The 26,180-nt window shown below is 33.9% G+C and overlaps 2 protein-coding genes across 2 annotated transcripts in view; one reads left to right on the forward strand and one right to left on the reverse strand.

The window, feature by feature from the left end:
* The window catches only part of LOC115881701 (nuclear migration protein nudC), a 128,305-nt gene that overhangs the window by 78,350 nt on the left and 23,775 nt on the right, over positions 1-26,180 (reverse strand). The window lies entirely within an intron of this gene.
* Positions 11,126-26,180, forward strand: part of LOC115881702 — a 37,689-nt gene continuing 22,634 nt past the window's right edge. Inside the window, exon 1 of the mRNA XM_030899305.1 lies at positions 11,126-11,384. Within this exon, the coding sequence (XP_030755165.1) occupies positions 11,355-11,384 (30 nt within the window). The 5' untranslated portion in view covers positions 11,126-11,354. The remainder of the gene's footprint in view (positions 11,385-26,180) is intronic.

Consider the following 26,180-nt stretch of genomic DNA (forward strand, 5'->3'; position numbering starts at 1 on the left):
ATAACTTTGGATGATTTGTCAACATATTATAAAAACTTGCGAAAAATTCCATATATAATTTAAAAAAACAGTAAAAAAATGGCGTATTGTGACGTCTATTCCGTCTCAAATGCATGAATATAAAATATTTATTATTATTATACAATGTGTCTTAAATAAGTGCAAATATTTTCAGGGCTGGTAGATCCCCATAAAAGAAACATATTTTCTCTTTGCCGTTTTTCAAATAAGTCCAAAATAACCGAGTTATTCAAGTTTATAAATTTAAAAAAAAAATCATAAAAATTTATTTTTACAAACATTTGAGAGCCTCAGGATTTTTTTCTGTATTTGCATCCCTTTTGGTGCTGTAACCATAGAGTATAGCCATAATCATGGCAATATCAGAGATTAAGAAATTACATCGTGAGAAAATTTGCGGTGAACAGGCAGTTCTAAGAAGGTTTTTAAATAATATAGGAAAATTTAAAAGAAAATGCACGATAATCCACTTTTTTGCAAAAAAAATCTCATAGACGTGTTCCTGGGGTCGAAATATACCACCCCTAAAAATATTTGTACTTATTTAAGACTCACCCTGTATATTAATTAGACTCCTTCCTTAGTTCCCATTAAATTTTTATATAATGTTGAACAAAATGTAGTTTTGGCTCTGTTAATCATGATTACATCTTGTATACCCAGTCTAATCCCACAAACCAAACAATTAGATCATACACATATTTTTTTAAAGCCTACTACACTACTTGTACTTGATATGTCAAACCTTCAGTACTATACATACATACAAGACATAGAAAAAATATATAAGAACTATTCACGTGTCAGCAACTAGACTTATTATCTTTTTTTTTTCCTCAACTTAATCCATTTCTAATTGGCCGTACCATATGCCACGCCCTTAAATCTTAGACCCAGATTAAGACCAGCATCGATCTAAATATTTTTCTGACACCTGCCTATCGGTAGTACCCTGGTAGATCTTTGTTGATTTTGTTCATTTCCGGTCTACCTATGCAGCGTATGTCGACTTGTTCGTTACCTACGATTATCTAGAGCTGTTTTAGGTTGTAAATAATTACCTTCACATTTACTAATTGGTCTAATGAGTATCCTATTCTATACGTATCTACTGATCCGATTTATTTTATCGATCGTTCTTGAAAAGTGTTTCTCTTTTGCATTTTTCTGTTTTGATATATATTACGTGTCATTTTAACGTTCTGTTTTATTTCGGTAATTGGGCTTATGACCTTAATTGATTTGATTAATTAATTAAGAATCGGTTTTAATTGTTTAAATTTCGGAAGTTGTTCCTGATTTAAAATAATTTTTTGTATAACCTGCTCTGTAGGTGAACTTGTATTCAATGTTATTCTAGCAGCACATGATTGAAAGAAATTCGAACAGTAGCATCGCAGTAGCTTAGACAAAATAATCTCTACTAGGTTAAATTAATTTAAACAACAATAAAAAATACAACTTATGGAATTTTTCCAATTTTTTTTATCGCAAAAACTGCGACTTTGACTGATTTTGATGTTATTACAAATTTTGTTGCAAATATTATTCCTAATCTTAAATTGAAAACCGCGTTTCGCTAGCTACTGTAATTTTGGAGTTACGATTTTTTAAAATATTTAACCCCCTCCCATACCCCCTTACCAACCCCCCACCCCCGCCAAAAACTAATGGCCAGATTCTCGGGTGCCACAGTATTTTTGTGCCAAATTTGGTTAAAATCGGTTTAGCGCTTTTTGAGTTATCGTGTTACAGACAGACAGACAGACAGCATGAAAATATTTTAATAAATATCGGCTAATAAATTATCGGGAAAATATACACTTTGTTGGTAAAATGGTTTTTAAATTCCTTACTTTGTTAAACTACTTCACAGAGTGTTTCGAACTTCGAGAAAATAGGCTAAACTGTCAAATAATCTAGCTAAAAACTGCTTAAAAATTCATAAAAATCGGTCCATTGGAACAAAGACATTTTACGTGCTATGCCGATCAGTGTCTTACTAAAGTCGGATTCACACTGTATCACTTTTGGAGTCCATCCAAAGTGAATAAATCAGAGTGAAATCATCTAATACAATCATAGTTGCTTATATTCAACATGATCGAAAAAAAGCGGCGTCAGTAATATGTAAAATTATTTTTGGAATGTAATCGACGTCCATTTCCAAGCCATCCAGTTCACTGTTTCATATCCAGCGTACTGTTACTGTGCCCTATTTCGTGTCTCTGAAAAGTCGCAATGACAACTTTAGAGGTAAAAGTCCATTTTTCCAGGTTATCGTCCATTCCCTTATTTTTCCTCCTGAATCCTTTCGGACTTATTCATTTACACCCTGTATATAAGCAACAGTAAAACAGATGATTTGCCGCACTATAAAATCATACAAATTACTTATTGAGTAACACCTAGTACAGTACATAAACTATGACTCTAATCTCTACGTATAAATAAAGGTTAGTGTCCTTAACCAACTGAAAACTGTTATTTATTGCCCGTAACAAACCATTTTTCTACAGCTATTACCGTAATTTCTTCTCTTTTTTTTGATTTGCAAAAAAATACCGAACAAAAAAATACCGGCCATTCGTTTTGACTAATTAGTTGTCAAGGAAGACAAATAGAATAATATAAATAATTATAAAGCTATAAATTGTAATTTGATAGCGACTGGAATCCAGTTGAACTTGCAATCGCCTACTCTTATTAAAAAGAATTCGTTTAAAATGCCAACCGTGCTTAATCAGTTAAATAATTCTTGAACAGTATTTAATCATTTGATGTAGATGTAGACTGTGGTAGATATAGATGTAGATAAAAAAGATGACTTGAACTAAAGTCGTCATCGTTCTTGAAAAAAAAATTTAGTGACAAGAGAATTTATTTTAGCGTAAAAGAAAATATTTTGCCTGAAGAAAGACTCGCTTAACTCAAGAAAACTGGTTCCCTTGAAAAATTCGAAAATTTCTCTTGAATCTATTTTCATTCAACCAAGTGCAAGTTACTTTGTTTTAAGATAATAAGAAAAATACGCTAGGAAGTACTTAATTCAAGAAACGTGGCCATTTTTCCAATAGCTAAATACTCTTTTGATGAAAAATAATAACGACACGCAAAGACGATGACGAAGGACGGTATATACAATCAGTCGGCAGTCCGATCAGTCGTACATCATAGTACGTACGGGTTTTGCTTGGAATTTTCCACTTTTCTTTTTCTTTTCTTGATTAATCGTGATGTAACATTTCTTTGTAATTTGTAGAGTGATGAACCACCCCAAAAAATACCAAGGAGTGAAGAAGCAGAAATAACTACTATCGAGGAAAATAATATCACTTTACTTACTACAGACCAGGAAAACCTAAATTTATCAGAAAATAATATACCTCGTAATATGCCTGTATACGATGTATAGACTTCTCTTAGATCAAAATAAATTTTAGTCGAGTCAATAGTATTCGCTATTGGTTTAAGAAAAGTGTCTCTTTAATCAAGAAATGGTCCCTTTTCAATCAAGAATTTTTGCATAAATCAAAGAGACTATTATTCTTGTAGCAAGAACTTCTTTGCATATTCATTTTGGGTCAAGAGTGAAATATTTTGGACTGATATATTCTTCTATTCTCTAAAGTAATTTTTTAAAGCTTATGAAAAGATAGTTAATGCTTTGGGCAAAGAAACGTCGTTCTTGGCCCTATTGAAAAGCGCCAATCTTTTGGATCAAATTCATATTCATTTCGACTGAGAGATCCTTTTTTTCAGTGTACAGTCTCAGGGCTTTGACAAAACCCAATATTTAAGACGGTTTTACAGAGATTAGTTCTCTTCATCTCCAATTTTCATCTTCATCTTGTTGTTTCTTAGCTTCAATCTACTGAGGTCGAAGGTTCATTGAGGAGACAGTGTCCTGTTAGAAACCCCCTGACAATCTGAAAATCTTAATCAATCTGAAAATCTTAAGTTAGTGGAGCGTTCGCTCCTTTTCTAGTTAGATCGATTGCTTTTTCATTACCTTCTATCCCTTGGTAAGTTGGCATCCAGAGTAGGAGGACTTTATTTTCTTTGCCTAATTTTTTCGGCTATTCTAGGCATTCTTTAACCAACTTTGAATTCATGGTTACTGAGTTTTTTTAAAACACTTAATGTAGTAATTGGCACTAATATTGGTCTTTTGGTTTGATATAACTGAACCAAAAGAGTTCAGTGGCTATCGAGCGATTATGGAAGATAAGCGACGTTAAACGAGTTGAGTGTTTGGACTGATGATCGTCTGAAAACTCTTTAAAACGGCAACGCTGTACAAAATAATAAATTTCAAGCTTTTTGTAAGCTTGCCTCTTGCCATAGGTATATAAACAGCATTTGTGTATTATTCTTATGTCATACAAATTGCGGTTTATTGTAATAACACTTATTGTTAATTTACACAAACATTATATCACTTTATTTAGTAATTATTAATATTCCATTTTGTGTTAGCTTTTCATAAACGGTTTAAATATTGTATTAAATAATAACGTTAAACAACACACAACGGTTAAGTCATCATTTTACTGAAGTAATTAGAAATTCTTTACGCTATGAAAAACACACCTAATATGTCAATAATTAAATAAATACATATTTTTTGAAATTATATAACACCCTACTTTTTATAAAAAAAAGAATATGTACTTAACCTTCATAAGAGTGATTTTAAAAATTTAAATCTCTAAATATAAAATTTAAATAATCTTCATCTGTCTTCTCAAGTATCATTTTACTACATGTTTCTGCGTATTAATTAATGCTGTGAGTCACTGAGTCATTTAATAATTTAATATAGGTTGGTTTGATTTTAAACAGGTAGGCACATTATGCAAATATTTGATGAAAAAATCGAAGGTCTTCTTCATGTTCTTCCTTGTCGCCAAATTCGTATACGCAATAAGGTGCAAATATTTGAAAAAAGTTGAACAACGATGTTAAAAATTAATATTTTTAATACGTGTCATTTTAATGGAAAATCTTGGCAGATTGAATTTGGTTTATAAACCGCAATCTATAATTGCGATTAAAGATTGGAGTACTTGGTATTATAGCGTACAGGGTAAATAATATCTATACCTTTGTAGTGGGTTCATTTCTTGAAAAGAATTTTAGTGGTTATTTTCGAGAAAGGCGTATACGGTAAGTATCCCAAATCCCAAATCCCAAATTCGAAAATGACCAGTGGGATCTCGGCAACCATAAGGGTGAAATTATGGCGAAGTTGCACAATTTTATGACCAATAAAATGCCGTTTTCTAATTTTAAAATATCCGAACACTATTATTATTTTTTTTTAATATTCGAAAAAACACGAAATATTATATTTATATTGTTTCTAATTTTTCATGGGTTTATTTGAGATACATATTGCCGTATATATTATCTATATACAGGATGAGTCTTAAATAAGTACAAATATTTTAGTGGTAGTATATTTCGACCCCAGAAACACGATGAGTTTTTTTCGCGCAATTTTTTTCTTGAAAATTTGGAAACTTTTTTTTAGTTTTTAGTTAAAAAAATAAAATTTGTTGATAATATAGCAACTTAGCAGATAAAATTTACAAGAAGAAAATCCAGAACACATCCAGTGGTTCTCAAAATTGTAACAAAAAATCTTTTTTTTGGAAATTTTGAAAAGTAAAATAACTCGGTTATTTTGAATTTATTTGAAAAACGGTAAAAGAAAAATATGTTTCTTTTATAGAGATCTACCAGCCCTGAAAATATTTACACTTATTTAATTTATTAATTTTTGTTTGATCAACAAATTATTTTTGTTGTATTCTAAGTAAAATTCATACTGAAAAATCTAAGGTTTTAAACACAACTTTTTACACGAAATCAACATATATTTTGATTTTTATATATTATAAAAAATGTAACCTAGAAATAATGTCGCTATATTCAATAATAAGACAAGGTTTTTTGTAGTTTCGTAAGAACAAATATGAAGGATTTAAAATTTTCCTCCGGTCTTCATCACATGGTATGTTTAAACACAAGTTTAAATAACTGCCCCTTAGTGATTTTTAAAGAGCTGCTGTAAATATTTAATTTAATTAATAGTCAAATATTATTAAGTTAAAGTACCGTAAAGTAAATAAAATAATCACATCATGTCCTGTGTTGTTTGTTCTAATACCTACAGTATTGAGAAAAAGAATATTAAATTTGTTTATAAAAACTATGAATGTCCAAAGTCATAAGCCTTTATTTCGAAAATTATAACTCGATAACCTATCGAGTATAAAAAATAGTTATTTTTTAATTGAACGGAAAGTTTCTTCTTCTTTTTCAGTTTTTGAAAAATTCCTCACCTACTGGCGGCGCTAATTAAATAACAATAGATAAATTGTGAATGGGTAGGTACATAATATCCAATTAACAAGTTTTTAAGGAAGTTTATAGCCTTAACGACGATGTATATGTGTATAATATCCTGGTTATTTATTTGTTTGTTTTTAGCATACCTTGTTCTTGATGTCATATTTACACATTTAGAGCAATCATCTATCTGTTGCTAGATGTTGCCATATTATGGCAAAAAGAATTCTTCGAAACCAGTTGACAGTAAGCAGTCTTAAAAATATCCTAGCATCAGCTTGCGATAGTCAGTTGTATCCATAGAGAAAGCCTAATAATTAGCTTATACAACAATAAACTTTTTACTTCTAACCATATTCTCTTGACGGATGATAATCAAAGGCCAAAATGACATTACTTGCAAATTTTGAAATATAATAGTGGAAAATGTTAAAAATTTGTAACCTCTCTTTTTCTACTAATTGAAAATTACAACCACTAATTTTGATGTCCTGAATGCTTACATTCAAATTAGAGGAATAAACTTCTACCTTTGAATAAGAAGACTAAGAAAGGAGCATATCAAAAATCTTAGGTACACCGCGATAGGCCTCAAATATGGCCGACTTAAATTCCGGTTTATCAGTGTCGTTCTAATTTTATTTAAAAAATGTAAAACTATGATGTAGGGTAGACGTGGGGTAGACTCAATAATTTGTTGTTTTATTTTATGTTGTGAATAAATGTTGGTAGTTATTAAAATTGTTATAAAAATATATAATTCTAATAAAAATAGATAAGTTATAATAAGTATTTATTACCACAAACATCCGATACGCTACTGAAGCAGGTAAGTCAAATTAACGTATCTAAATTCTTCGACATCTAATCTTTGACAAGTAATAAATAAAAGCTAAAATGCAAGAAAAATATATAATTTAGTTAATTTAAGTGAATTTCATAAATGATCGGTTTACTACACGTATGTATATTATATAGTCACTTACTAGCGAAAAGTTGTTCCATTATTTCACTCAATTTTTGCCGAGATCTACCGCATGCTACACAACCAACTATTTTAGAGTCTTTTTCGATAAGTCGCGATAGTGTCACTGTTAATTTAAGTGATGCCACAATTTCCATCTAGATTTACTACCTTTATACAACTATCTATGTAGAATAAATAATAAATAACAAAAAATAAGCTCCGTAAAGACTGACAAATCCACAAAATTTCAAATCAAATTCAAATGTGTCAAATGAATCGTCAAACAGAACTGTCAAGGATCCCCACCCTAGAGTGCTTTTATGGTGCTTTTTCCGCCCACCATGCATGAATACATGGATAGCATTATGCTCCTTCCTTAGTCTTCTTATTCAAAGACTTCTACGCTAATTTAAACCTCTGAATGAAACTAGTCTTTATTCAGTTAGTGATGGATGGTAAAGATAAGAACTTGAAGATGCCAAAAGAAAGAATAAACAAATTGTTATAAAATAATAAATTCCTTTAATATAAGAACAAATTAATAGTTATTTTTTATACAAGACGATAAAATGGTATTTTATCGTCGACCGAATTCACGAGCGATAAAATTAATTTCGGGACACGATAATGCAATTTTATCGTCGTGTATAAAATAATATATCTTTCCATAGCGAGTTACGTTTTAAAAAATATTGTGCTGGGTTTGCGTTGGTTTCTATGTAATTTGTCAAATAAATAAAGCTGTCTCTTTAGTTGTCAGTTTTGAGTCAATATTTTTTAATTCTCTTTCGTGTCGATTGCTGATTGAATTGGAGCCAGAAATGGCTCTAAACGAAATAAGTAAATTACCAACAGATATTCAGGCTGAGGCGACAAACGTCATATCCAAACTACTTCCATTTAAATCCCGAATAACTTATGAAAAGGAATACAAATATTTTCTAAAATGGAAGCAATTAAAAACGTGCGAGAAGAAATGAAGTTTTTAACCTATCCTCGCTGTTAAAGGATTATCAATTAATCGTGCGTTTAAAGTACTATTTTATCTACTATTTTTGATAGATATAAGGCAATTTTACCAGTTGCTATGGAAAAAAGAAAATATTATGTTTGATTTCCATGCACACGAATCATATGATACATAAATCAACTATACTGATTCAACAATGCGTTAAATCCCGTTTTGCATAATAACAACAACAAAGGACCGGGCACATATAAAGCATAACAGTAAGAGGTTGTTGCCTCTTACATATTAAAGGAATATTTTGCCAAGAGATGGGTGTGTGTATGTACAGTTTATGTTCATTCTTTAATCCTGATTTATAACTGCTTATTTGATCTAGGTGCGATATTACATTTGTGCATTGCATACCTACACAAATGCAGTTGAAGATTGTAAGTTTAAAAGTAATGCCGAGTCATTTTTATCTGCTGTTTTCACTATAGCTACTTCCGTATCGAGATTGTGATCTCTATAGGCAAGAATATAGAGAAAAGATTTTTTTTGAAGAAAATAAAAATAAATTTTCATTATAACGTTTTTTTGGTTTGAGTGAGTTCCCAAAGTATCCAATATATTTATGGATTTTTAGAATTAGAATAAGTGGGAGGGGGGTTAATCTCTGCGACCCTAGAGATCTATTGTGTCCCCCTTTCTTGAGTTATAACTCATCATACAGTCCCAGGACTTCCTACGGAGACCCGTGTCCCTCACAGTCGAGGAGCTACGACCCAGGCCGGGTAGACGAAACGGTAGCTTGTGTCGCCTGTTGGGTTTAGAAGTAGGAGGTAGGCTCGCGACCCTTGGAGGAGGTGGTAACTTGTATGCCACTTGCAGAGGATGGTGTCACGCAAGTGTCAGCCACCTCTCCTGTAGTTCTCTTTGGGTTTGGCCCCTTGGAACTTTCATTGTTACTGTTCCCAGTGTTGCTAGGGGGTTTCCACACAGCTTCACCGGTGATGTTTTTATTACTATTATTACCAGATCTCATAGTGTTCCCATGAGTCGCTAGGGACAGTCGGTCCACTTCTACCGAGCCCCGCATGTAGAAGTAAGGGGTAAAATACAATGGGGTGTCCCAAGGTTGAGGCTGTCCGTAGCCCCGCCCGGTATCGTTATATGTCTTGGTGCAATTCCCTGGCCACGACACTACAGTCAGGGACAAGACGATGAGTGAGATGCTTCTTAGACCAAGCCAAGTGCTAGAGGGGATTCCCCCCAGCACCTGACCAGGAGCTTCCCCACCAACGACAAGGTCTTGCATCTCCTAGGGGAATATTTATGGATACTTTAGGAACTCACTCAAACCAAAAATGGTTATAATGAAAATATCTGGTTTGTGTAAAAGGCTACTGGGTTTTGTCTTCATAGTGTTGCGGACCCGTGTGGACTCGACCTAACCTAACTATATGTCCCGCCCTCAGATGACCTTCACATCGCATTAAAGAATACCGTAATGATTCATTCGGACGTTCGAGAAAAATCGAGTTTCACTGGAATGGAGTAGTATATACGAGAACAATCGAAACCTTCTCTATGCACCTAATGATCCATGGACTATTCTAGAAACCTTTAGCTGTGGGTATAAAAGCCTGCGGCTGGGGCCTAGAGAGGGCAGGTATAGATAAAGTTGACGCGCTAAGTTCAAAATAAATTCTTTCTAGATAAATAGTTTGTAAATAATTCTTTAAGTCTTTTATCGTTATTGTTTTTGTTAATTAGTGTTAAATAAATTGTGTTTAAATAAATTGTGACTTTCTATCCACACGGAACCGACGAAAAACGTAACAATAGGAAACCTTATTTTAGTCCGAAAACAAAGGGTTGCCAAATTGTTAAAAAAAAAGGCGAGGGCAATAAAAAACGGCGAAAATCCCGACGTCTGGCCAGTGTCCCCAGTTTTTTTGAGGGGGTCCAAATTCGCACGAAATAGAATTTTTTGGGCCAAAATAATGATTTTTCTTTCCAAGACTTTCAAAAACGGCTCGCCCTAGAAATATCAAGGGCGCCCTTGAAGCGGGGGCATATAGTCGCCTATGCCTATGCCTAGCTTTTCATTGAATTTGAGGGGACTCCAAACTACTGATAGCCCTACGTATACCCCGTATGATCGAAAAAAAAACGGCGTCAAAGACGGCTGGGGAATGATAATCGATGATACTTTTGGCGAGGACAATCTCTAGACGTCTTTACTAAAAATCGACATAATACTACTTGTCAAAAATTAACACTGATTAAAAAAGATTAAAAAAGGATAGAGCGTTCCCAGACACACAAAAATTATTTTTTTCTTGAATTTTAAAGTACATCATCTAAACATAATTTTTTCTCACTATAAAAATAAAATACAACCTTCATAAGGCCAACTAGCAGTAAGTGCCATTTAAGATAAAGAAGAATACGGATCAAGTAAAAGATATCTAGGGATTGACCTCGCTAAAATTATCATCGTCATTCCCCAGCGGTGTTTAACACCTTTTTTCTAACGTATGGTATCTAAAAAACCAGTTTGTTCTTGTAAATAGAAGTTAAACATTCCAGCGCAAATACAGACCAACTGCGCCTTGTTAGACAGAACAAAAATCCCGTTTAACTATCTCCAAATTTGTCTCCACAAATCCTGTTCAAATAAACCGTTTCGGTCCATCGGATCGGGAAATCCCCGGATCCTTACCAGATCGCCCGCGTCTCGGGTACTCCGGACCCTGCACGACGTCCGGTACCAACAATGGTACCCTAGAATAGTTTATAAAAGAGCGAGGGACGCGCATCGCGGTTTCAGTAACGTCGCCAGCTGCTTTCGCGCCGCACGAGCGCCGCCAGAGCAGAGAGGTACAGGACCGCGCGCGCGCGTAATTTGAGAGTGGTGTGTTGTGGATGATATCTGAGGTTCGAATTGAATATTTTTCGACAGGAAAAAACAAGGGGAGAAACTGTAAAAAAATAATTTGGGATCGGCTGTTTTTATCTTCTTTGATTTGATAAAAAAAACGAAGTTGTAGCAGAATGGATAACCAAAGCTTCGTCCCAGATAACGTAAGTGTTAAAAATGGTATCAGTAACAAAAATAAACATTTACTGAAAAAATAGCATTCGATGGATTTATTAGTCTTCTATTCGTATAATTTTTGTATTGCGGTCCTTTTTTTAAACTATGTTTCGGTATAAAGCGACGAGAGGTGTAAAACATTGTTTTCGGGATCGATTTTATTTACGTTGACTGAAAAATAATAAAGCAAAATTATAAAATATGCCACAAAAATGTTGTCAGAAACAAAGCAAATTAAAAAAAAAAGTATTAGGTAATCAAAAATAAAAAAATGCTATATAGTATGTCTCAAAATAATATACAGAGTGAATCTTAAATTAGTGCAAATATTTTTAGGGGTAGTATATTTCGACCCCAGAAACACGATTATGAGGGTTTTTTCGTGAAAATTTTTTTTGAAGATTTGGAATTTTTTGAAAAACTCTTTGGAATTTTTTTTAGTTTTTAGTTAAAAAACATAACTTCTAGATAATATGGCAACAGGGACTAGATTAAATTTATAAGAAAGAAAATCCAGAAAAGATCAAGTGGTTCTCAAAATTTTTTTTTATTGGAAATTTTCAACTCGGTTATTTTTGACTTATTTAAAATAAAGTAAAGAGAAAATATATTTCTTTTATCGAGATCTACCAGCCCTAAAAATAATTCCACTTAGTTAAGACTCACCCTGTATAAGCTCAGTTTTAAATTACGGTAGATATATTTGTATTCAGGATTGGTAGATTTCGAAAAAGAAATTACTTTTTCGTTGCCGTTTTCCAAATAAGTCCAAAATATCTGAATTAGTTTACTTGGAAAATTAGAAAAAAATATATTTTTGCTTAAAATTTGAAAAAAAAATCTACTACCTTTACTGAAATTTTGAAAATTTTTCAAAAATTTTTCAAAAAATTAAAAGTACCTACTAATTATTTTTCACGAAAAAAAAGACTCAGAGAGGTGGTTCTAAGGTCGAAATGTGCCGCCCATAAAAATATTTGCACTTATTTAAGATTAACCCTATATATGGGATCTCATACATAATAATTCGCACATTGAAAAGATATTTCACATTCCCATTGCAACTTGTTCTACAAGTTGATATTAGATTTTCTGTTTCGAAATCTTATCATTTCTTCTTTGTTTTTTTATTTCTGATGGGTCCATTTTTTTTATTCCGAGAAATCAAAAATGCAGTTTTAGAATATTAAATATTCAAAACTTCATGCTAAATTAACAAAGTTTTTCACTTTGTTACCTAGACCTACATTTAAATTAAAAAAATATCAATAAATCCTAAAAAAATTATAAATGATATCAGTCAAAAAAACAATGAACACATAAAAAATATTAATTCAAAAATTAAAATACCAAACATAAATTTACAAAAAGAATCAGATAAAAACTAATTAACAAAAATAATCCAGGAAAAGAATAAAAACATTATTACTTCAGCAGCATATTTATTATTATACTAACGTCTCTCTATTCAAAATAATTAAAAATTACAAATCAAAAATGAAAAATTTAAATATTGTTTAAATAATTTATCTTTAAGTATTGTAATGTTACAAAATATTACCAAACTAAAATATAAAAGAATCGATTAAGCTCCACTCGCGCCTCCACTACACATCAATAATAACTTAAAAAGAAATTTATTTCATAGTTTAATATTACTCATTAAACAAAACAGAATACCGTTAGCAATAAAGTTTCTATTAAAAACAATTAATTCGAAATTTCGCAGAACAATGGTCGATGGCCATTAACTGAATCGGCGCGCCGGCTCCAAAAATTTATCAAAAACATTCTTTAATTCGTTCAAGGTCTTCAACTGTTCGAAACTAATACTATTTCTTTCATATCCCTCATACAGCGGTTTAAAAATGTTTTCATTCACATTAAACACGGACAAAATTCAATTAAAATGTTTCATTCTTTCATACGACAAAATATAATAATTACAAATTTACAAGATATATACACTTATAATAAAGCCAGAAGTAGCTGTCTATGTCTATTGGTAAATGGCAACCAAAAAAAAACCAATCCCCATAATCTCTAATTCTTCGATAAATCTCTTGGATATCTGTTGACGCATAGCTACCCTCCATTCATGTCCCATGGCGCTGCTTGTGCTGAAGCGGTTTAACTAATACACAGCTCGGGATCAGTACTGCCAGAAATCAACAGAAGAATTAAGCTAGCATGGAGTATTTATGGAAGAAACTCAATTATATTTAAATCTAGAATGCCACTCTATATAAAGAAGAAAACATTCAACCAATGCGAATTATCAGTCATGGCTTATGCATGCGAAACCTGGACACTTAAAACGGACATCCTAAGGAAACTGCAGGTCGCACAAGGCTTCATGGAACGAAATATGCTGGGAATAACTAAGAGAGACCGTAAGCATAGAGTGGATACGATAAAAGACCCAGGTAATAGATGTCATCCACAGAGTCAAATCCCTCAAATGGCAATGCGCAGAATACTTGGCAAGAAGGACAGATAACAGATGGACCACAAAAATTACAGCATGGTACCCATAAGGAATTAAGAGACCTAGAAGAAGACCAGTGGAGACATCAACTTAAAGCTTAGATTAAGAATGCTAAGGGGTTACATATTTGCAACTCTACACTATGGTTTAGAGGCTTGGACACTTAAAACCAAAATGGAGAAGGTTGAGGCATTCGAAAGATGGTGTTATCGGCGTATGCTGAGGATTGCATGGACTGACAAAGTTACAAATGTAGAACAGCGACGCAGAATTCAGAAGGACGAAGAGGTGATTAACACCCTTAAAAAGAGAAAACTTGAGTACTTCGGACACATAATGAGAGGACCTAAATATGCCCTGCTGCAGAACATAATAGAAGGAAAGATAAAGGGCAGAAGGAGCCAAGGAAGAAGAAGAACATCATGGCTCAAGAATTTGAGAGAATGGTTTGGAATGACTTCAAACCAGCTTTCAGAGCAGCCGTTAACAAAGTTAGAATTGCCATTGCCAAATCATTCCAACCTCCATTAGGAGATGGAACCCGAAGAAGAAGAAGAAGAAGACCGAACCTGAGATGGGACCATGATATTAGGAAAAACAGCCAACAATAGACAACAATGGGTCCAACTACAAAGAGAGTTTCTAAGTATGTGAGGGAGGCTACACCATAATTGAAAATGGTTGAATAAGCTGAAAATGACGATGATAACGATACATGGTACGTTTTCTTACATAAACGTTTTCAATACCCCAAAGGCAATTAAATTGAATACCTCGAAACAAAGTCTCCAAAGAAATATAATAAAACAAATTCTGTTTTTTTCAATTAAAAAAAATCTTTAATTTTTGGCAACAAAATTAAAAAATTAAATAAAAGACGCGTGATAGATGATACCGTATATGCAATAAAAAATAAACAAACATTACGATACAATATCTAAAACACCTTGTGCAACCATTACCTATTTTAAGAGGTTATGAAATTGGCAAACTCCAAATCGATAAGTTTAACAACTCGTTCGATAAACAGGCGCGCTAAAAGTGGTTAAACACACATATTGCATATTAATTAGCGTATTACTAACGACCGTATAAATATTAAACATGCACAGATAATGGAAAACACACTTAAAAATCTATATATCCAGATGATGACACCGTCTAAAAGGATGACTACTTAAAATAAATATATACAGAGCGTCCCCAGTTGAATACTTAACATTTTCCAATAATATACTTAGTAAAAATATGTAAACAAAGTGTTTAAGGGCCAACAAATCTCTATAATAAGTGGAGAAATTCACTAGGGCAGAGAGAGGCAAAACAGTTAATGGAAAGCACAATCAGAAAGACTGTCAAAGCTGTAAGCTGTAGTGGGTCTACCAACAACAGTGCATTGTATGGACATGGACATTGAGGTGTTTATGTATTTAATTCATCATTATCTTCATTTTCAGCTTAACCAACCATATCCAATTATGGTGTAGCCTCCTTCACATATTTAGATGCTCTCTTAGATTGTAGTTCTTTCCCTAGGAGATGCAAGACCTTGTCGTTCGTGGGGAAGTTCCTGGTCAGGTGCTGGGGGGAATCCCCCCTAGCACTTGGCTTGGTCTAAGAAGCATCTCACTCATCGTCTTGTCCCTGACTGTAGTGTCGTGGCCAGGGAATTGCACCAAGACATATAACGATACCGGGCGGGGCTACGGACAGTCTCAACCTTGGGGCATCGGGGGGCACCCCATTGTATTTTACCCTTTACTTCTAAATGCGGGGCTCTGTAGAAGTGGACCGACTGTCTCTAGCGACTCATGGGAACACTATGAAATCTGGTAATAATAGTAATAAAAACATCACCGGTGAAGCTGTGGGGAAACCCCCTAGCGACACTGGGAACAGTAACAATGAAAGTTCCAAGGGGCCAAACCCAAAGGGAACTACAGGAGAGGTGGCTGACACTTACGTGAGACCATCCTCCGCAAGAGGCATACAAGCTACCACCTCCTCCAAGGGTCGGGAGCCTACCTACTACCTCTAAACCCAACAGGCGACACAAGCTACCGTTTCGTCTACCCGGCCTGGGTCGTAGCTCCTCGACTGTGAGGGACACGGGTCTCCGTAGGAAGTCCTGGGACTGTATGATGAGTTATAACTCAAGAAAGGGGGACACAATAGATCTCTAAGGTCGCAGAGATTAACCCCCCTCCCACTTATTCTAAATTCTAATTCTAGATTGTAGTTGGGCCCATTGTTGTCTATTGTTGGCTATGCGGGCCCAACTTATCGCTGCTAATTTCCTAATATCATGGTCCCATCTCAGGTTTGGTCCTCTTCTAGGTCTCTTAATTCCTCGTGGGTATCTTGCTGTAATTTTTGTGGTCCATCTGTTGTCCGGCCTTCTTGCCAGGTATCCTGCCCATTGCCATTTGAGGGATTTGATTTGGGCGATGACATCTATTACCAGTCGTATCCACTCTATTCTTTTACGGTCTCTCTTGGTTATTCTCAGCATATTTCTTTCCGTTGAGCGTTGTGCGACCTACAGTTTCTTCATAATGTCCGTTTTAAGTGTCCAGGTTCCATTAACTCCCTGTATATCAAGGGAGAAAATTAAAATTATATGTTAAAAATTATAAGGCATTCTGGAAGTAAACGTATACGTTAATATATACAGAACTTGACCTAGAATCTGAAATCAGATCTCGGTGAATTTAATCACGAAATTAAGATGCCCGATGGTTAATTTTCTTGTTCGTTTATTATTATTGTTGTTGTTATTAGCCTTGACACTTGTTCACGTGCACGTGATATTTGTGTAATTATTTTTAAATTTTCGAGAAAGAAAAAAATGATCCGGCTATACGAGAAATTAATAGATATGTAACGTGCTTGTAAGTCATTAAGTTTCTGGTGTGGTATTTCGAGAATTAATCACAGAAATATACATTAAACGTTACTACATTTTAGGTCTATTCACATAATATGTCAGTCAGGTTTCAGTACCGTTCAGGCAAAGAGTCTCAGTTATGAATAAAAAAATATATCATGGCCTTTTATTTCAACTGACACGACCACTTTTCGTCAGAAGCTTGTATTTTTATTGACACAAAACAGCCCGTCTTCAATGACTACTTTGTTTTTTTTTAAGTCCGGTTCTATATTAAGGAGTATACAGGATGCTACAAATTCGGGGTACGAGCATTGGTAGGTTAGAAACCGTAATAGATACGAATATGGTTGAATTGGGGCAAAGTTGCTCCTTAGGATGTTCGCCAAGATGCCATCAAAAAAGTTGGAAAAAAGGATTTTTTGAAAATCAATTTTATTTTTTCCTGTCGTTACTTTTTAGAAAATCAATAAACTAACTGCACGTTCTCATAGCCACTTTATTAGGGCTATCTGATAGGATTTTTAGATTTTCAAATTAACTGATAATTTGTGAGGTATACAGAGGCCAACTTATTTTCTTTAAAATACGGACCTGCATTTTTTATTTCCAGTTTTCAAAGAACTCGGATTTTTTCCATAAATGCACTTCAATATGGCTACTAAACATTGTTCTAATAATAATCTAATTCAAGACAGCAGAAAAAGTTTATAGAGCCGGAGGTTATAAAGAGATATCAACAGTCAATTAGAACAGAAACTCCTTAATATGCCCAATGTTTGTAAATTACTCACTACACAAATTACTAGATAACTGATTATTTAGAGACGATAAAAACTAATAACTAAACTTGACAAACCATAAGATTTATTACTGTATTATTTTTTATTAAATATAAATAATATTTCAACAGTGTAAGATATTTATTTGTGTAACTGTATATTTTTAGAAGGAATACTTCCTAATCAGCTAACAGATACTTTTTTCGTTCCGAGGTATATAATTACACAGTATTTTTAATTAAACAAATGAGCTTTGTTATGCGGGATATACACACAGACGGTCGCTAAGCGTTTATGCAAATTTTATGTTTTGCTGTTACATAATAATAACTTTACTATGTAATCGAACAACAGAGGAATTTATCGCTTCAATACGTTTGTTTTTTAAATAATATCTATAGACGGTGTCATCATTTTGGTATACAAGGTGTATCAAAGTGTATTCTGTACAACTGTCATCTCAAGACATGCACGCTTATAGCTAATTTGTAATAGTTAATGTCCATTGCCATTCAGTGATATCAAATAGTTCAAATCTAGAAAGATATTGAAATATGTACATAGAAAATATTTGAATAAAAGTGTTAAATCTATTGGTCTCACTCATGCCAGATCATCCGGTCCATCAGTCATCCTACCGGAAGATATTGATATATAATGTTAAAAAATCACCTGATCATTTATTATTTTATTTTGGCCAAAAAAAATATATACATTTTACATAAATATCATGCTCAACAAATTAGGCAAAGAAAATAAAGTCCTTCTACTCTGGGTGCCTGCTCACCAAGGGATAGAAGGCAATGAAAAAGCAAATGATCTAGCTAGGAAAGGAGCGAACACTCCACTAACTGGACCAGAACCGTTCTGTTTTCCAAACGGGAACCAACTGAAAGCGGAACTGAAGAATCTGGAAGACTCCATCCGTAACTTGGAATGGGTGTCCTCCAACGGTCTAAGACATTTGAAAAAGTTCCTCAGAACTTACGACCGAGAAAAATCAAAGGTTTTCCTTGATTTAAGTACAAACAATCTTCGGATTGTCACGGGATTTCTAACAGGACACTATCTCCTCAACGAACACCTCAGTAGGCTGAAGCTCAGAAACAACGGCGAATGCAGATTCTGTGGGGAAAATGGGGAAACACCAGAACATCTTATCACTGAGTGCGCCGAGACGACGACCATTCGCGCCATGAACTTGGTACGGCTGATGTGGAGGATGGAGAGCTGGCCTCTGTGGAGCCGTCTCAGATACTGGCTTTTGTTAAAGCCGTGAGACTGTATGATGAGTTATAACTTGTTATAACTTAAGAAAGGGGAACACACAATAAATCTATAAGGTCGCGGTAATTAACTCCCCTCCTAAACATTCTACATTCTACATAAATATAATACGTATCTTTAAATTTTCAAGTTCAAAGTTTTAAAGCATCTTTAAACACTATCCAGTGTAATCTAGATTTAATTTTTTGTTTACATTTATTTAGTTGTTTTTTAAATCCTTTATTATTTTTAACAACAAATTTTTGTAACCTAATTTTAATATCCTTCGACCTTCCCGTATTTTTAATAAATTTTATTTTGCAATAGTTAGGTAGATATGAGGTTTAAGACAAAAATTACGAAACAACGTCATTTTTAATGTTTTAAAGTCCGGCGGCCTTCTAGATATTCAAAGAGACAGGAGACATACCCCTCACATTTTATTTGTTCTTTTTTTACCTCCTATTAGGTATGTGCATTAATTTAGATATACTTGTGATAAGTTACGACCAAAAATAGACTATCTAAAGTGTTGCAAATATTGTTGAAATAGTTTTTGTCATATTCCAATAAAACATTTTTTCTTACGGGGATAGATATTATATTCGTTTCAATTGTGAAAACGAATAATAATAATTCTACAATATTATATCAATACAAAATCCTGGATAGTCGTTATTTTCCGTCAGTTCAATTTGGTACAAATTATTTTGCTTTCGAACAGTAAAAGTATGTTTAATTGCTGTTGAGTTTCAACAAGGCCAAAATTGGGTTTCAATCGACTATTTCGATATTATTGCAAATTTTTAGTTAAAATGCAAGAAGCTGCCTTTGACACTTCTAAAATATTTAGTGTACAGAATTTAAATAATCACTGTTTGTCGTGGTGCAATTAAATGTATGTTCAATGAAGTCACATTAATTCTATTTTAATTTTCTACTTTAAAAGGCAAAGCAACGCTCCTAAGGCATTCGATTCTATATAGATCAATTCTAGACTAGTGTGGGATTAAACGCGTGCTCTAAATACATTGGGTAAGAGTAACAATGTTACGTTAGCCTAGGTGCCGGGACCCGAGAACCCCAAAAGCAACGAAATAGTCAGATAGAGCTCATCGATTCCACTTATAGATCCAGAACCGTTCTGCGGCGTTGCAAAAGCAGTCACAAGAATGGCCCCGGAGCGATGGGTGGTCAACAAATCCCTAAAATGGTGAAAAAAATCACCAAGGCAGAGACAGGTGACAAAGTTCACAGTAGAACATTCGCGAAAATGTATGGCAGACCTGATAGGTAAAGACAGGAAGACTGTCAAAATTGTAGTGCGTCTGCTAACTCGGCATTACAAGATCACTGGCATCTAAAGCTAATGAATAAACAATTGACAAAGAGCTATATGGAGGGTTACTATAGGTCCAAGTTACTAGAATTTTTGAAAAGAATAGGATCTAGAGATCAGAAGACGACCACAATAGATATGTGGAAGTTGCCGTGGAACTAACTAATCTAATCTCTTTACTCGTATATCCTGTATCGGTGCATCCTATATCCAGTGGTGTTTTACCCAATTTTTTTTTACTTTTCCGCTTGAATGACGAAATATTCAGTTATTTTCTGTAAATGCAATGATGAACGTTATTGTTCATAATTATGACTAGTAGAGTTATACATTTGTAGTTCTCTTAGAAATCTACTGACATTTATAAATAAAAATAATAATCACACTATATTACACCGCCTATTATTGCATTTAGAATAGTTTTCTGTTTGTATTTGTCACACCTCATAATGAATAATATTTATCGGTTCATTCATTGTCCACTATTCATTACATCACCAAACTTAACAAAGAAATAACGACCGAACCAAACGAAAATTTCGTCGGCTCAGAAACTGTACAACTGTACACAATGGCGAAGAATGCGTCTTGAGAAAGGTGATTCATTCAGAATCGCCAGACGATATTAGACAGTTAAAGAACGACACAAAATTTAAACGTATCTCTTCAGATGTAACGCAGAAAGTTACCTACGTTACGGCTTGTCGACGGTCATGTAAACAAGAGTTAAAGTAAAATTTTTGACTATGTAACGGATACGGTACATATTGTATATACGTTTATGACTTGTGTAGAATGTATATTGATGATGTAGAATGTATATTGAATGTTAAGAAAGGGGGTTAATCACCGCGACCTTACAGTTCTCTATTGTGTGTTCCCCTTTCTTGAGTTATAACGAGTTATAACTCATCATACAATCTCAGGGACTCTTTGACAAAAGCCATTATCTGAGACAGCTCCACAGAGGTCATCTCTCCATCTTCGACATCAGCCGTACCAAAGTTTATGGCACGAACAGTTGTCGTCTCGGCGCACTCAGTTATTAGGTGTTCTGGTGTTTCCCCATTTTCCCCACAGAATCTGCATTCACCGTTGTTTCTCAGCTTCAATCTACTGAGGTGTTCGTTGAGGAGACAGTGTCCTGTTAGAAATCCCGTGACAATCCGAAGATTGTCTTTACTTATATCATGGAAAATCTTTAATTTTTCTCGGCCGTAAGTTTTGAGGAACTTTTTTTTTCTCTGGGACTTTGTTTGAAGAAGTGGTCAGCTAAAAGGGGAAAATAAGGGTTCACTAAATAACCACAGTGGCGCTAATAAGCGATAAGGGATCGAACTGGAATTCCAAGACAAAAAATCTATTTATCAATCTCTTTAATTATTTCCTGTGCCAACAATTATTCGCGCTTCTTTCAAATGTAGAACTTTTGCTACAACAGTGCCATCTTAATTGTTTCCTCATTGCTGACTACTTTTCAATACATGAAAATAATTCTCCTTACCACTACCCTCCATAGCCGTGCTTTAACTGTCAATTTTACAAGCGGTCGAAATCCGGTAGTTCCGAATAGCTAATAGAAACATTTTTTACTTTCTCGTTATTATTGTGGAGTGAATTTTCCCAGTAGCGATATAATTATCGATTTTGAATGTATAATCGATCGCGGGCATTGATAAATGACCGTGAGTAATCGATTAAAAACCGTAGACTTTAGTTGAATTGCTGATTGAGAACTAACTATTTTATTTTTTAAACTGAATAAAAGGATACTTGGAAATGTATTTAATAAAAGTCTTTTATCTGAAATTAGTTTTTGCAACTACCCTTGTGCATACTTACTGATTTAATGAAATCTGCCAATGTCGTGAAAGTATAATATAACATTCACAGGGTTATCTAAATGAATGAGACAAAGTCGGATTTGGTTACACCATTTATAATTCAAGAATGGCAGATTTCCTCCTTTGGACCTCCGCCATATTCCCCAATTGACAGCTCACGTCACGTACGCTTATAGCTTATCTGTAATAATAATTGATGTTCACTGCAAATCAGTGACATGGGTGTATTCCGTTGCTTACATTGGTTATGGTTTTATGTTCCGTTTCTATCGGGTTCCTGAAAGTTTTCTTATTACGGAACACGGTTTCTGAAAAATTCGGTTATAACTGTCACCAAACTAACCAGCACGAGAAGGCTGGTTTTTCAATGTCATTTATGTGACAGAAATCAAGCAAATATTGGAAGTTCGAGTTTCGAAACTTCGTTTCGAAACGGAAGTTCGAAATTCTCATTTAATTTCTAAAATTTGTAATAATATTTTGTATTTACATCCAAAAGCAATGGAGGTAGACAGTAAAGGTAAATAAATTTCATTAACTAAATAGAATGACTTTTTAGGATCATTTAAACTTATCATGCAGCCATTGTTTCTTAAAGTCAGGACCATTTAAAGAAAACATGAAAAACAAGATAACAAGTAATCGTGAATGTCTTGTAAGCTATAAAAATATGAATATTGATTAGATTTGTTTATTTATTATTGATCTGTTTTAATATTGGACCTGCAAATCTTCACTTGAGCTGTCTAACGAGTTTAACAGTTTATTAATAAAGTACTTTTCAATATTAAACTCCATTGAAAAGAAGAAGCAAACGTAAAAGCAGAGAATAGGTACATAAAAAATGCATAATGATAAATTATATAATAGAGGTATCTTTACCGTACTTTACCGGTCTGGTTCGCCTGGTTTTGCAACGGAATACAGCCTTCAATATAGCTTCAATATAGAATAAAAATTTAACTGAAAATAAACGACGTAGCTGTGGGCCGTTGCCCTGACATAAAAATAATTAGGTAATTGTTAAACAATATGCAGGGAAAAAACTAAGTACCACCATGTCATCAAAAATTAAATATTCTAAAAATTCTGAAATTAAAAAAAATGCAAAAATTTGCAAAAATTTCTGAATTTTAACCTAGAAAATAAAGCTGTTAAAAAATTTCAATATTCCACACTAGACAGCTACACGATTCCGCTTCTAACAATGCAAACGTTTGCATTCTTCAAACTACACAAAAAACAGCTAAACTTTACGATAAGTATCGCCATTTTCCGAGATGCAACGGTCACTTAATTAGGAAACGGAGTCAAGGGCGGCCGTGTACGCGGCGTTCTTTTGTTTTTCAATTACCTTCCACGACCAGATCCGCTTTGGCTCGCATTTAAATTGAATGGTGCAGAAAGGAAAGAAACTGCCAAAAAGTAGGGAATATATTGAAGAGATGTTAAAGAAAAAAGAACGGTTTATTTCCATCTATTTCCATATGTGACGTTTTTGGATAGACTTACTGAGGAAGCTTCCTTTAAGCCTACTATTCCAGCTCATATACCTTCCAACGTTTTTCAGCATATAAAATATTAATGATAATTTAACAAGAGTTAATGATAATTTAACAATAATTCTACAATAGTTTCTAATGTTTTAAACTTACTGATTATATTGGAATAACCAAAAAAGGCTTAAAAATATTTAAATTATTCTCTCTCAACACATAACATGACATAATATAACACCTATACATCATAGGTGGTATTTCAAAACAAGTAACAAATTATCTAAAACAAACAACAGATTAATAATAATCTGCCATCTTAAAATTCTTCTTTACCGTTTTTATTTCTGTGATAATTAATAATGTATAAATTTACAAACGCCAAACCAAAACACACACGTGTTTGTTAAACTTGCACAATCTTCGTCAAAAATCCCACCTGTTAAACACGCATATTTGTGTCTCGAGACTAAATATTAAATGGCGGTAATCAGTTCTAGACGGTTATGTCAATTTTAATTATATAATCCGGACAACAAAACAAATTAGCTTTCCAATGAAGAAATGTCCGCAAAGTCGTAAAAATTAATCGCTATTAGGTATTGATTTTCTTAAGAGATTTTAGTGTTAACATCGTGTAACGTAATCTTTAACATACATTATAGTAAGGCAGGCACATGCGTTGGTCTTTAACTTGCGGCTATTGTTATGGCGTGTGTACACTAATGCCCTCGAGTAGAATACAAAAACTCGATAGATTATAGATTAATCACCGCCACCTTCTTACAGATCTATTGTGTCCCCCTTTCTTGAGTTATAACTCATCATACAGTCTCAAGGCTTTGAGAAAAGTCAATATCAGAGGTTTTTATCTCTGGTTTTACAGAAGTTAGTTCTCCATCTACGATATCAGTCGTCCCAAAGTTTACGGGCACGAATGGTTGTCATCTGTGTATCCCGGTTAAAAAAAATAAAAATTCATTCATTCATTTTTGTAAAGAATTTTCATTTTTCTATATTCAGGGTGAGTCTTAAATAGTGCAAATAGTTTCAGGGCTGGTAGATCTCGATAAAAAACATATTTTCTCTTTACCGTTTTCTAAACAAATTATTTTAGTTTGAAAATTTCCAAAAAGATGATATATTGCTTAAATTTTTTAGAACCAATGGATCTTTTCTAGGTTTTCTTTCTTGTAAATTTAATCTACTACCTATGTTACCATTTTATCAAGAAATTATTTTTTAACTAAAAACTAAAAAAATTCCAAAATATTTTCCAGAAGAAACCAAATTTTTAATTTTTTTTCGCGAAAAAAACTCATAATCTGTAAACATAACTGTAAAGGCCACATGTTGCAAGACTTATGCAGCCGGAGATTGCTAACCACAAGGCATCTTGTGCACTTATTATTGCACTTATTACATGCTCAAACAAAATTAACCTTAACCTAGCAATTAAAAGACTTTTTCTTGTTAATTTATTTTTTTCTTTTAAAAACTGTTCATTTTTAGATAAAAATAAATCGAAGTCAAAACAAACAAAAACATAAACAAACAAACCGTCAAGCTTGTCGGTCTGGTGACATTTATTTATCCGAAAAAAAAAACTAAAATTACTAAGTTGCAAGTTGCACCATCTTAACTGAGACTGATTGATAAAACGAAAACTGAGACGTGCAACATGTACAAATAGGTTTTATATCATTAAACTTGTTGCGTTCGGCGTTCAACTAGGCTCTGTTGGACGACGCACGGCACTGCCAAGTTCGACAATAAGGTGAGGGTCGCAGAAAAAAACGGTCGCGAGTTGCGAGCAAAAATAGCCTGGAACTGACCTCGGTCGCCCACTTTTTTCTCGCTCGTTTGGTCATTTATTTAGTTAACAATGGAAGCTCGTGGAAAGAGGTACTAAAAATAAACACGACTAGTATGTTACCGTTGGATAATTAATTGATAGAATCCTTCGAAATAAAAAAAAACAGAAAAACAATTCAATTACCAAACTAAAACAAAATTAGCTAAGTAGAAACTAAAAACGAATACTGCCATAGGTATTAAGAAAAAACGCCATAACTACAATTAGTGGCCACACAGAAAATTACTAAAGCTACACGCATACGGGTGCGATCACGGCCGCGATCACGATCGCGATCAGGGCAGCGATAACATGAGCGATCATTCTAGCACACACCAACGCGTTCACGTTCACCGCCGTACCTATATGTAGTGCGCCATCCTGTAGGTATTTTTTTTCACAACAAGAGACCGTCCTCTGCCGCGGAAACAATGCGACCTGTGAGGCCTATTGTGTTTGGCCCTTTTCATCTCCACCCATTCTCCTATCCCTGTGCCCTGCACTAACTTATGCAGGTCCTTGATAGGATGGGGGAGCATAGTTCCTCCGGTTCTAGCCTAGCTTTCCCAAATAAAAAGAGTCTGCAGCAAAAAAGTTCCTTGATACAGGTTGAGCTTGTTCAGGTAACACTTGACAGTCATGTGTCCTGTCAAGAGGCCTGTTGTAATCCGCAATTTATTCCTACTAAGCATTAGCAGTTCTTTTGCGGTTTTAGAGCTAGGTCCTTGGATAAAAGCCTTGCTGTGCCTGTGCCCCTGTCTGTTTCTCCAGTGGACATTCTGCTTTTCCCTGATCCAGAGTTTTAGTACACTACGGGCCATACACT

This window comes from Sitophilus oryzae, unplaced genomic scaffold (genome assembly GCF_002938485.1).
Source record: "Sitophilus oryzae breed Bouriz unplaced genomic scaffold, Soryzae_2.0 scaffold_172_pilon_pilon, whole genome shotgun sequence".
In the NCBI taxonomy this organism is placed as follows: domain Eukaryota; kingdom Metazoa; phylum Arthropoda; class Insecta; order Coleoptera; family Curculionidae; genus Sitophilus; species Sitophilus oryzae.